Below are 13518 nucleotides of genomic sequence, written 5' to 3' on the forward strand. Positions count from 1 at the left end.
GACTAGCAGAGGGGGGTGGGCTTGGCTTTGGTTTTCCAATTCAGAAATAGAAGTATTGGCCCAACTTACGAAGCTCTTCTGGTGTACAAGCTCTCTTACAGAAGCGCGTGTGAAATAATGTTATCTCCCCCACCATGACTGCCTGGGGAGAAATACTTCCGTGACTGCAGTCTACTCGCTGGGAAATGAAGGCACAGAGACATAGTCAGGATTCTAGAGCAGAGGTGGGTGGGTGGGACGGTGGGGAAGGGTGGGTCTGGCTCCGGAATCTTTTACACCACAGGATCTTCCGAATCTAACACAACTATCCGGTGCTGAACGTTAAAACCAAAACAACAAACCCACCTTAAATTGAAAATTGTATTTTTAGGATAATTCAACTCAAGGCTGAAATTTGTAAATAAATAAATAAATAAATAAATAAATAAATAAATAAATCAAGCAAGCAAGCAAGCAAGCAAGCAAGCAAGCAAGCATTTTAGTATTGTAGACCTCCCACCGACCCTCTCCCCACATCTAATCAAAGGCCAGCAAGAAAGTGCTTCTTTTTATTTATATGGTTTTCCCCCTCTTTTGTGATGCTTTGGAGTTTCTGAACGCTAGGGGCTCCCGGATTCTCTGGTTTGAGAGCAACTTTTTCTTTCAGTTTTTTTTTTTTTTTTTGAAAGGGGGTGGGGGAAATGTGGCCTTAATTATCCTACGTTTTAGGCAGCTTAAGGAAGGGGCTGTGCTTTCAGAACCCTGTTGGAGCCAAGTAAGGAGGTCCCTCTCCTCCCCCCTCGCCTTTTAAAGGCGCTCGTGAAATATAAGCTCAGAAAACAAACCGAGCGATCACAGCGGCGGCCCGGGCGGCAGCAGCAGGAGGAGGAGCAGAAGGAGGAGGCAGAGTTGGAGTTGGGCAGACGCTGTGGAGAGCTAGCTGCAGGACGCTGCGGAGTTGCAGGGCTCCGCGCTGCTCCATTCATTAAGTAGCTGCGGAGGATCGTGGCCGGACGCCGACGCTGCCCACTCGCAAACTTCAGCACGCAGACGCACGCCAGCCGGGCGCGTCCGGGACAGCACAGTTTTGCAAAAGTTCCTGCTCGGGATTTGGCTCTCTTCCCTTTGGACTAGCGAACAGTTTGGGGTTGAGAGGAAAGCAGAGGCGCTCAGGGGGAAACCTACCCGCGTCTGCAGTTGGAACTACTCGGCCGGGCTGTACACTCGCCGCCGCGTCCCGAGCCCGCAGATCCGCTCCTGAGCAGCGGCGGCCCGCAGCGCCCCGGGAGGCTCCCCGCAGCCAGCGCCATGCAAAGCTACAAGTACGACAAGGCGATCGTCCCTGAGAGTAAGAACGGCGGCAGCCCGGCGCTCAACAACAACCCGAGGAAAGGCGGCAGCAAGCGGGTGCTGCTCATCTGCCTCGACCTCTTCTGCCTCTTCATGGGTGAGCGCAGCCCCACCGGTCCCACCCAACCCCCCTCCCGGCCCCCGACCCCGGGCCCTGCCGCGCTGTCAGCCCCCAGGGTCCCGCAGCCATCTCCCCCACCACCGGGCGCCGTGCTGGCCGCGAGCTCCCCGCCCTCCCGGACCCCAATTTCAATCCCGGCCTGCGATTTCAAGTTGGGGCGTGCTTGTGCTTTCGCGGTAGCTGGAACCACCTCCTTAGGGGTGACGGACTCCCAGCTGAAGATCACCCCTAAGGAGGTGTGAGCTCGAGCTCCAAGATCTGGAGGAAACCTGTGGCTCTCCGCCCTGCGTCCGCGTAGATTAGATGCGAGTGAGACCCATCTCGGTCTCCCGGCAAGGCGGGCTCCTACCCGAGTGGCGCTGCTGGCCCCGGCTGCATGTAAACATCCACCCCTTCCGTCGCGCTGCCTTGCAGGGCCAGTCGCACTAGCTGGCCTTGTCACTCGCTACTCGCTTGGCTGAAAGCCGCAGAGGGTGGAACGTGGCTCTACCCAGGTGCTGGGCTACAAGGAGCTCATCACTTGTTGAGCGCCTACTGTGTGCCGGATGATAGACCGCTTCGCGGGCATCAGTTTTAAACTAGCTCACTTGTGCCGGGAGGCCACTGAAAGAAAGGCAGTCACAGTCTTGCTTGGGGGCCACAGTTGAGCTACACTGCCTCAAAGTTGAGGCCCTAGCGTTCTGTTTATCAGAACAGATGAAAACTTCAGCTGAAAGGGGCAGCCGGAGGCACAGGAATTGGAGTGGGAAAGAGAGAAGGATTTATTGAACCAGGCTAGGGGGAAGAGAGAAGCAATTGACGTAAATCCACCATAGTTCCAGGGTTGAAGTAAAAATGGGACTTTTTCCTTTAAAGCGACTTTTGATGTAAAAGTATGCAAAACTTGTCACCAGAGCATCGCCCCGCTGCTACCAGCTGGGCGTGCCACCTAACTACCCCTTTGGCCTCAGTTTCCTCCTCAGTTGAATGAGTGGATTCAAGTAGATGGTCTGTGAGGCCCCTTCCTGCATTAAGAACTCGGATGCCGTCCAGGAGCTGTTCTGCCAGCACTGCTAACGGAAGAAACATCTGTGTTCCCAGTTCAGTTCCCCCAAAATAGAACTCCTGCACGGAGACTCCATCCCTTTGGAAGGGATTTTGTCGGGGCTGACTGTGGCTACCTGGCTTAGCTCCCCTTACTGAGGACTCTTAGGCAGTGGCCTCTTGTTCTTGCCCAACTACCCACATAGAATTTTGTGAGCCGGTGTGTTTCTTAGAATTTAAAATTAAGAATGGCTCTCTTCTGGTAGAGACCGTTGGAGGGAAGATTACAGTCTGAAAGGCTAGGGGAGTTTTTTTTTTTGTTTGTTTGTTTTTGTTTTTGTTTTTTTTCTTTTCGGAGCTGGGGACCGAACCCAGGGCCTTGCGCTTCCTAAGCAAGCGCTCTACCTCTGAGCTAAATCCCAACCCCTTAGGGGAGTTTTTCTATAGTTATGTAGATCCCTTTCTCTTCTCTGTTCACCCTTAGGATGCTATTCAGGGGAATTGTCACTGGGGGGCCTGCCTTCCTGGTGACAGCGGGCTTATTATCATGCACAGTGAACCAGATGAGTACTTAAGGTCTTATAATCAAGTTGTTGAATTTTTAAAAGATCCTTCCAGGTCCTGGGGTGAGGGGAGTACGGGGGAGACCACTAAATTAGTGGAAGCTGTGTGCAGCTATCTTGGCTGAGGCCTCCCAGGGTTTGAGTGTCTCCTAGGTGGGTGGGATCAGCGCTTTCTCTGATGCCTATGTTGGCAAGTCCCCCTGCCTCTTGCTTTACCGTCAGGAAGCAAAGCTGGATTTCAACAGCCATTGCTCTCCCTTCTAGACTTTCTTCTTATTGGGGGGTGGGGGGAATGTGTGCACTAAGAAATGTTGCATTCTTATTAGAAGAAAACAGTGTTAAGCAACATGCAGAGAGTAATGCCTGCTAACTATAGTGTAAGCAGGGACAGTGACACCCCAAGATGTCTTTCTGTGTGTTCAGGGTGGAATTTAGGGGTGTGGTGCATGTGCATGGGCTTCAGCTCTTTATGTGTAGCAAGTTCCTCTCTGGAGTGAGCCTTCTAAGCCAGTTGTCAAACTTCGGCATAAGCACAAGCTACAGGACAGTATTACTGATGAAATGCCTCCTAATACCTTTAATTGGAAAGACTATCTGTAAGCTTAACGTGTATCTTGAGGTGGTTATGCAACATAACTCTGCTTGGCTTCCAAAAGAAGATTTAATAATGCAACATGTGATTTTAATATTCCACACACTGCCGTCCTAAAAAAAAAAAATGTTTCTACTTGGTTCAGTTTTTGCCTGAGACTGTCAGTATGATTTAATTTTTCTACAGTTTATTGATCATATGGTCTGCATTACAGGGTACTAATATATTAGGAAGAGAGACAGTTTTTGGTTTATTCTCCCATAGGAATATAGACCGAGCCTCATCTCCTAGTATCTGGAAAAACTAAAAGCTGATGTTGAGATGTGCCTGTTATGTAAGTGGAAATATGCGAGTAGTGTAACCTGCTTCACATACCTTTTGGGAATGTTAAATTCTGGGTGAAAAGCAAAAAGTCCACCCTTGTTTGACAGCCAAGAGAATCCCATATGAGAGAACACTGCTGGGAGTTTACTGGTCATCAACAGTTACCTTTCTGCACCGATTGCTTTTAAGTACAACTACAAGTCTTTGCCTAGTAGGTTTTCTGAAACCCTTTTTGCTTTGCTCTTGTTTAAGTGGGGTACCCCTTCTCACTTTCCCCTCACATTAGTTCTGGTATGTGGGGTGCCATGAGAACCACAGACAACCCTGTTGTCTTATGTTCTATTAGCTTCTTTTTTTTTTTTTTTTTTTAGATTTATTTATTACATATAAGTACACTGTAGCTCAGACACACCAGAAGAGGGCATCAGATCCCATTACAGATGGTTATGAGCCACCATGTGGTTGCTGGGATTTGAACTCAGGACCTCTGGAAGAATCAGTCAGTGCTCTAACCACTGAGCCATCTCTCCAGCCCTATTGGCTTCTTTTAAAAACACAAGTCAAAGGGGTTGGGGATTTAGCTCAGTGGTAGAGCGCTTGCCTAGCAAGCGCAAGGCCCTGGGTTAGGTCCCCAGCTCAGGAAAAAAAATAAAAATAAAAACACAAGTCAATTCATATACATTACCACTTATAAAGCCATCTCCACGGTATAGAAAAGGCTCCTCTCAAGGAAGTCAGCTTCAGTCTTCCCTGATTCTCAGCATAAGCAGAGTCCTTTATGCCATTTGGAGACTCCTGAAACTGGGACCTCATGACAAATCCCTCTAGCTCAGCCACAGAGCTACCTGCCTCTTCACTTTCCTGGGGCATCATCCATTTGGACCAAAGCAGGAAGATAAACAAGTTCTAATTCTTCTTATCAGCAGTGCACAATGTAGGTGTTTAATAACCACACATTCAATCTGGTTCTCCTAAAATGTTGACTGTTTTTATTGTCAATTAAATAGTCGTGATGGTAACCTTACTGCTGGCTGCATGTGGCACATGAAGGGCCATTGTTGTTATTTGCGCATTTTTCTGCATTGCTCTTGTACTATTTGATGATGGGGGGGGGGGGGATGTGGGATATAGAGAACGAAACGGAAACCTTAACATGGAAACTAAGGTTTCTTAGATGGCGGCTGGCTAACTCCAAATCTAGTTCCATGTTTGTGGACGCACTGATTTCTCCATAGGCTTTAACTTTTTTGCACTGCAAAATGGCTTATTGGGTGAGATTATGTCTAAAATCCCAGGCCACTGTCCAATACACAAGGACCTACACCTCCTAGAGAGGAAGAAAACATCTCTGTATTTTTTTTTCTAGGACAGCAAAAGTGAGCAGCCCAGAGGTGTGAGTCCTGACCTTGTGCTGACTACTCGCTGTGTGTGTGATTTGGGCAAATTTACTTTCTGGACATAGATTTCTTACTATGGCAGCAAAGGAGAGAGACTCGATCGTCTTGAACTCCTAGCTCTTCACAGTTTTGTGAATATCCTGGAAGATGTGCTCTAGACACTCAGATTCGACCAAAGACTTAATGAAAATGAGCCTAAGTTGGTGGTAACTGCTTGGCCCCACCCCTTGGCTGAATGTCTCCTCTGACTTTCCTTGTGTAATAATCAAACCCAAACAACTATGCAAGCACAGCAGGTGCCTCCCAGGTTCCCTTGCTTGGTTATTGCATTTACCAAGTGTTTTAAGTAACTCCGTCAAGCAGTGTTGGTTCTGATAACCTAATGTACTACGTTGAACCACACAATATAGGAACCAATTTTCATGAATCTGTTGCTGGATGACCCAGCCAGCTCTCTCCTGCATGCATCATAACGAACACGAATGTGGCCCACACTTAGTAGGCTCTTTTTTTTCTAGGATGGTAGAAAAACTGTTTCTTTACTGTCCAGAATTGCTGTCCCATTCATCCATCCTCTTTTTCTTTCTCTCCCCTCCCCCCACCTTAAAATCCTAAAAGATACCTTGGAGGTAGCTAGCTGCCTGGGTGGGAGAATACTAAAACGAGTTGGTGGCCCTTCCATTTCTAGCCCTTTGCATGCCTGTCAATTTGAGGTTCTTTGCCCCTTCCTGTGCAGTTGTCTGGGCTGGCGAAGCCCAGCTGGTCACAGCATGGTGCTGATGAAACCATAGTCAAGGGCTTCTTCCTCCTGTGGGCAGTAATATTTTTGGAGAAACCCCACCTCGTGCGTCAGTTCAATTCTACACACCATCTGAGGAGTAACCTTTAATGTGGAGAGTGCCTCTCATGCCCACATTTAATAAACTCACCTGATGGGACACCCATCTGGTGAGAAACATAAATTGTATGTTTCCCCCAGGCGCTTGGGGCAGAACCTGGGATCTGTATGTTCATAAAGCCTTTGGCCTGTTTAGAATCACTATAGTGTGTAGCACTTGATGTCTTCGAGGCAACTGAATTATGGGCTTTTTTTCCCTGCACTGGATGTTCCAGCACTTGTTGACTGACTGGTCAGGCTGTAGGTGTTTGTGGCTGTTCTCTCTCTTCTGAGATGTGAAGGGACATAAAGCTAACGCCCATAGGTGTGATTTGGACAAATGGTATTTGACCTCTCCAGGCTCCAGCTTCCTCATTTGTAAAACCAGGAAAGTAGTGACAGGCTGTGGCCTGTGGCCTTGCAGCTGAGGTGAGAGATTAAATGTGAAAGTTCACACGCGTGTTCTTGCTGTCAGGGGCCAGTTGCCACTGTCTTCATTAGTAATGACAGCGGCCTCAGCTCCTCGTTCCTTATCCCTCCAGGGTTCTGTGACAAAGCCCTTCTTTTTTCTTTTCCTTCCTTCTTTCCTTCCCCTCTGCACCCCCTCCACATCCCCCCCCCCCCCCCCCCAGTATCCTGAAACTTACTAAAAGGAAAATGTCTAAGGAAGAAAAGCTTGCAGAGTGGACATGGATGGTTTCCATTGGCTAAAGGAAGAGTGATAGGTTTCTGACCTGTCTGGGGAAGACTGAGGGCAGCAGGCACCTTGGTCACTTTTGGTGGCCGATGTTTTCTTACTTTGGAAAAGAGATGGCCCACATCATCGGAGGGGGAAAGAAAAAAGACAAACAAACAACAACAACAAAGCCCGCAGCCACTCTAGGAAGGGCAGGGAGAATTTGGACAAATGTCCCATTTTAGATTTTACACTTCTTTTTGTTCTGGGACAGTGCAAGGGAAGCCTGACTGGAAATAAGTGAAATGCTTGTTTCCTGAGTGCTCTTTGTTTGTTAAGGAAGGGTGTCCTGTGTTATTTACCCAGGCCAATCACGAGGGTTCGACAATGATGGTAAACTGGGGAAGCTGCAGCCCACGGCAGTTCTGGTTGGTTAGCACACTGTCCTGGGGCTGTTCGTCCTCCCTCACTGCCTGCCCACGCTGCAGTGCAGCCAGGGAAGAGGCACTCTTTAGTTCCATTTCATCTGCATGGACTTTACTAAAGTCCGAATATGTGTGACATGCTCTATAGGACTCCATTCAAAGCCCGGGAGCCGCCTTCAGGACCATACTTGACAGTAGAGTAGGCAGTTGAACCTGACTGAACCTGAACGATGTATCATCGTGGATGGATAATAAAACAATTCTTCATTGCCTAGCTAGATTCATGGGATCTTGAGGATTTTGTTATGAGCAATACCAACATTATTATATTTTTAATCTCAATCAGAAAAACAGCTCTTTCTGAAGGGGTAAACAAATTGTGGAGAGCCTAAGAGAAAAGCCCAAGCTTCCCAGTAAGAGGCTGGGATGCAGGGGGTCTCTCTCCTTCTCCCTCTTTCACTCCCTCTCCGGCTTCCTAGTGATGAGAGCTCTGTCACACTATATGATCTAACCCCACTGAGACCTCTCTTCTCATCCATAAAAACTGGGATGGTGTGAACACAGGAGCCCAATGTCCTGTTCACCTGTGGCCACCAGAGGCCTGAACTGGCTAGTAATTGCCAAGGGGTTGTGAAAGGGCAGGAGGAGAAACAAGGTCTTACCTTTCTGATATTGGTGTTTGAAACTGGATACCTTTCAAGTGTCAGTGCCTCTGAGAGAGTCTTCTATTATTTCCCTTGCATTTGTCAGTCAAAAGAGGAACAAGACAAACAGGTTTCACTTTTAGGCCAAATTATTGAGGCCAGAGACTCCTGGTGTGCATTTGGAGGGCTAAGCTGTTTTTGATCCCTTTCCTAAGACTGGTACTGGGTCTAGAAGGCACGGCTCTTACCTCAGCTCACTGCTAAATGATTTGAGCTTGCACAGACATCACCTTCTGTAACCCAGGAGAATAGGAAAGGAGCTCATGGAAGTCTTCAAAGGTTGGGCTTTTTAAAATGCTCCGAACAGTTCTTGAGGTAGAAGTTATACTCCTCAGCTGATGGATGAAATAGAATCTGGGACTAAATAATTTTCTGAAGATCATACACTGACTAGACGTGATAACGCTCAAAACCAAGGGAAGCCATATCTTTGAATGCTTTCATGGCACCTAAACTAACTATTCTTCACTTAGGCCCAGGTGAATGTATAAGTTATGATCTGCTCTGATATCCCCAAAAGTTAAACAACTCGGGCAAGGGCGGTGCCCGTGGGCAGGCCTTTGAAAGACGCAGTTGATTTCGGTGTGCTTTCTGAGTACATATTGTAATCAAGGTATTGATGGTGTGCTTTTGAGGTTTGTCACAAATTAACAAAATTATATGCCTGGAGAGTTTTGCAGAGAAATGCAAGTCGGCCTGAGCACCTTGCCATGACAAGTAGTGTGTGCCGGCTCCTGCCCGTGTGCCCCTAAAGTGCAGACTATGCAATTATACAACACGAAGGAAGCCATCCTCACGGATGTGGTCTTTATGGCTGCCCCAATCCCCGCCCCAATTAGTTTGCAGAGTAAACCTGTCTAATTTCTAGAGAGGGGGATTTGATCAAGTCTGTGTTTGCACTTGCCTTTCAAATCTTGCCTTCCACAGATGTTCCTGGAGCAACTGCTATGGTCAAGGTGTGCTAGGTTTGCCCAAAAGGAATTCCCTGGCTGGTGAAGGGAAAGCAGCCTTTGGTTAATGATGACATGGGAGCCTTAAAGGAGGACTAATGCAAACACAGTGTGGCAAGATAGAGGGGAAGGTATGAAGGTGGGTCCCAGGGGAGAAATAATAGCCCAGAAGCCAAACCGGGGCGGGGACAAGGGGCTGTAGAGGGGAAGGAATCACTGATACTAGCAGATCCTAGGTCAGGAGAATAGAAATGTGTTTGGGAAGCCCTTTGGTGGAAGCTGGGGTGTAATGTGGTCCATTGATGTGAGGGCCAGGGAGAGAGTGGGCTGAAAACAGGCTTAATACCAGACTGAGAAAAGGATGTGAAAATGGCAGACAGCTGGGCACCTTGGACATTGTTGTAGAGGACCGATAGAACCAAGGGAGTTTTATCTTTGGGTTTTGCTTTCTCTTTTTTATGGAAATTTCCACATAGCTAGCAAGTGTAATCTTGAGAAACTGCTAGTTTCTAGAGTAACTCCAAATTTAGGGGGAGAATTTCTACTTTGTTATGTGGTGGTCACACTGTTTTACAAATTAAGGTCCCTTTAGAATAGAAGGTTAAGATAGAAGAGTTCTACAGGGATGTTTAAAATTAGTATGTTTTAATTTTATATTTTACATTAAATTTATAGCTAAAATAAAGCTATTATTAGTTAATTAATTATTAATAATACTTAATCTACTTCGGGCTTGGGAGAAAGATCTCTGGCTTGGAGGGTTGGGGGAACTGAGGCAAGTGAGGTCTCTGAACCTAAGGCTTTTGGGGACACAAGAGAGAAGGACACGGCAAAGCTAGCACAGGTATCCCTTGGCCTTCTGGTTGGGAGCTCAGGAACTGTGGTGAGGTCAGCCCCCTGTTCAACACTCTGCATGTGGCACTTGTAGAAGAAAGGCCCCTTAAAAGGAGTCAGCTGAAAGTTGTCCTGGTTTTGTGTAAAGGTATTTCTTGTGTTATAAAGTCATTTTAGAAACAACTTTGTTGAGATTATAATTTACAATACCACGTGAGGCAGCCATTTAAGGCACCCAATTAACTGGGTTTTTTATTGTGGTCACGGAATTAGACAATTATTACCATAACCATTTTTTTTTCTTTTTTTTCGGAGCTGGGGACCGAACCCAGGGCCTTGCGCTTGCTATGCAAGTGCTCTACCGCTGAGCTAAATCCCCAACCCCTACCATAACCAATTTTAGAACTTACCTCTGTAAAAGTAAATTGATCTTTACTTATTCCCCATCCCAGGTCTTAATGACTACCAATCACTTTTTTCTCCCATAGAAAATCTGGTCATGTTACATAAATCAACAATATGCCATGGGGTCGTTTGTAGCTGCACCTTCTTCTTAAAGCTTTAAAGTCCCACCCATATTGTAGCATGTATCAGAAGTACTTTATTATTTTTATTGACAGATAATATCCCACTGTATGGATAGACCACATTTCGTTTATGTATTTATTTAATGGCTCTCTGGGCTATTCCCATTTTGAGCTACTGTGAATGGGAAGACAGCCCTTGTGTTTTCAATTCTCTTGGGTCTCTATATTTAAGAGTGGATTTGCTTGGTCATTTATCAGGTGTTTGACTTTTTGAGGAACTGCCAAATTATTTCCATCATGCCCATGCCACATTAATTAAAACATTTAATAAAAAAATACAATGTCTCAGGAATTAGGAAATTCATGAAATCTCTGCAGGATTATCTTGTTCTTAAGGAAAATTTCCACAAAGAAACAGGTTTTTGATCTTTCCTGTGGTGTCACTGGGTTTAAGGTGAGCGAGCAGAGAGCAGTATTCTGACTGAGAAATAGAGGCTGGGCGGACAGCTAGACCCATGTGCTGGGTAACACCTACAGAGAATGGTGGGCTTTACAGAAGGTGGGCTTTCTAAGTGGAAACAAACAAATAAAAACACCACTCCAGGGGCTGGGGATTTAGCTCAGTGGTAGAGCGCTTACCTAGGAAGCGCAAGACCCTGGGTTCGGTCCCCAGCTCCGAAAAAAAGAACCAAAAAAAAAAAAAAAAAAAAAAAAAAAAAAAAAAAAACACCACTCCAGAGTATCTGAAAAACTGTTTAGAAGTAACAAATAGTAAGACCTTTATGTTCCAGGAACTTAGTCAATACACTTTTAGGGCCACATCAGATAAATGTGTTTAGTTCCTGGTAAGTTTAAATCACCATCTCAGAATGCAAATGATTTCCTGTCTCTCAGACATTAGTGGAATATTAAAATTAAAAAGGATAAGATAATCGCAAGGCTTTATGAATTAGATGGCGCATCACGCTAAAAATGCACGAAGCACCAAGTGATCAACTCGTGGGTCGTGAAAACCCAGATGTTTTACGAGGGCAAAGGGGAGAGAATCCTCACTATTATTAGCCACTTTCCATGGTGCCTCCGTGTTTCCATGAACAGAAGAAAGCAAACGCTGATCACCGGGTCCTCGGATGCACAGCTCACTCAGCTAGTACTTATGGGCATTTGGACCAGAGCCTGACCAAGTGACGGCAGTTGCTTACATGCACTGAGCATTAGCCGGTGGACCTCTCATCATGTTAAATGTCGTACGTACATTCCGATTAGGGTCTCCAAGGAGCCTATAAAGTTCCAATCACTTTTATCTCTGTTTTATAGAGCTGAAGTTCAGAGAGATTGAAACTAGCTCCCCTCAGATGGTGCAGAAAAGAGTGTTTAAGAACTGGAATGAGAGAGTCTGACTGGTGAGGCTGGTTTTCACTGCTCAGCTCTCCTGCTCATGTGTGGGTGAAGCCCTCCCTGTCTTTCCCCTCCTACCTAAGCCTGCTCTTCTATCAGTAAGCAGTCTAGGGAGACTGTTGTCCAAAGAGAATTAGATTTGTGATTCTCACCCTGAACCCATTAAGGTCAGGAAAGGCAACCATGGTTGTTTGGATACCTCAAAACTATCTAATGTATACTGTACTTTTACTAACACGGACTTGCAAAGACTCTTAAAGCTTCAGTTCAGGGGCTAGAGAGAGTTCATTGGTTAGGAACGCTGGCTGCTCCTGCAGAGATCCCAGTTCCTAGGCCAACATGGTGGCTCACTGTCTGTGACTCCAGTCCTGGTTAGGGTTAGGGTTAGGGTTAGTGGGGGCAGGGGAATCCAATGCCCCCTTCTGGCCTCTGTGAGCGTTGCAAACACACGGTGCGCAGACACACGTGCAGACAAAGCATGGGTAAACATAAACTCTTTAAATTGGTTTGTTTTTAAGCCTCAGTATCTACCTAGACTAGCCCATGCATCGGCATTCTGAATTCCTGATTTCAGTGATACCCCTCAGTTCCCTATGGACTTGCTCCTTAGTTTTGTCTACTAGGAGACGCAACTGATACTCTCCATGCTTAGAGAATGATGGATAATATTTCTAGAAGTAATGGGGGAGAGGGTAAGAAGGAGCATCCAGGGATCTGCGGGAAATGCTCATACCTTGAAGGGGAGCAAAAGCCCTATCCTAAGGAAAGAGGAATACTGGAGCCTGGAGTCATTCTTATGAGGAGGCTTAGTAAGGGGTGGGAGGGCCTTGAACTAGAGCCCTTGTGTAGCTCTCACCAGGCAGCAGTAAGGGCCACTCTGTTAGTGACCTTTTTTTTGTGCCTGGGTTCATTCTGCTGTAGTGATAAATTTTGAGCTTCTCTGGTTAGTGTCTGCGGATGCAGCTCGTTCATTAAACGTAGTAAATAGAACTTCTCCGCTTGGCCTCTTCCCCACAAATGACCCACATTGTTACAAAGTTAGCAACCACTGACAGGAAGTGGCAGAAATGTTTCTCAGCCGCACAGCCCATTTCATTAGACACTTGCCCAAAGGGGCTGTTTTGGTCAATTTGGCCTCTGTAGACTTCTAGGGAGGAACAGCCTAACACATCATTTCTCATCTTTGCATCTGCTGACGTCTTGCCCTTAGTGGCTGTTTTGATTAAATGCGTGGCACTTTTGTTCCTCACCAGCTGCACGCACTGCGCTCAGTAGGAGGAACTTCTAGGAAGCAGAGACTTTAAAAATATTTCCAAAGGTGTTACCAACTTACTAGAGAGTCTTTTGTTGGGGGTGGGGGGCGCTTCTCATTGAAATCTATTTAGAGAGCAGTTACAGCGGCATGGCAGGGGGGCTGCTGGGCTCCTAGCACCTTTGTGAAGGACTCCTTTGAAAAAGGCCTGAACTTGAGGCTTTGAGTGAGTGCAGAGTTCCTAGGCACTGGCTTGGGAAAATAAAATCTACATCTTGGGTCCGAGCATTCAAAGGACAGGGCTTTCCATCCGGGAGGGAACCGAGCTGTCTTGAATTTTTTATTTAATTTTCCCAAGTCTGTGGACGGAGTTAAGAAACTCAGTTATGAGTTTGCCCTAAAACTGACCGTTTACAGTTGTGCTTGGCTATACTGTGAAATTGGGGATTTATTATTAATTAGCCATCTTTCACTGACAGACTCTTCCAGATGACAATATGTATGTATGTCCGAGAGTCTACATTTA

General features: G+C 46.4%; 1 protein-coding gene across 2 annotated transcripts in view; it reads left to right on the plus strand.

The window, feature by feature from the left end:
* The first annotated feature begins 833 nt into the window (after positions 1–833).
* Positions 834–13518, plus strand: part of Plpp3 (phospholipid phosphatase 3) — a 75413-nt gene continuing 62728 nt past the window's right edge. Inside the window, exon 1 of one of the 2 annotated variants that reach the window (XM_087660321.1) lies at positions 834–1426. Coding sequence is in view for 1 of the 2 variants with exons in the window: in NM_138905.2 (NP_620260.2) it covers positions 1288–1426 (139 nt within the window). In the remaining variant the exon portion in view is untranslated. 2 annotated transcript variants of the gene reach the window in all.

This window comes from Rattus norvegicus, chromosome 5 (assembly GCF_021556685.1).
Source record: "Rattus norvegicus strain SHRSP/BbbUtx chromosome 5, alternate assembly SHRSP_T2T, whole genome shotgun sequence".
Taxonomy (NCBI): Eukaryota; Metazoa; Chordata; class Mammalia; order Rodentia; family Muridae; genus Rattus; species Rattus norvegicus.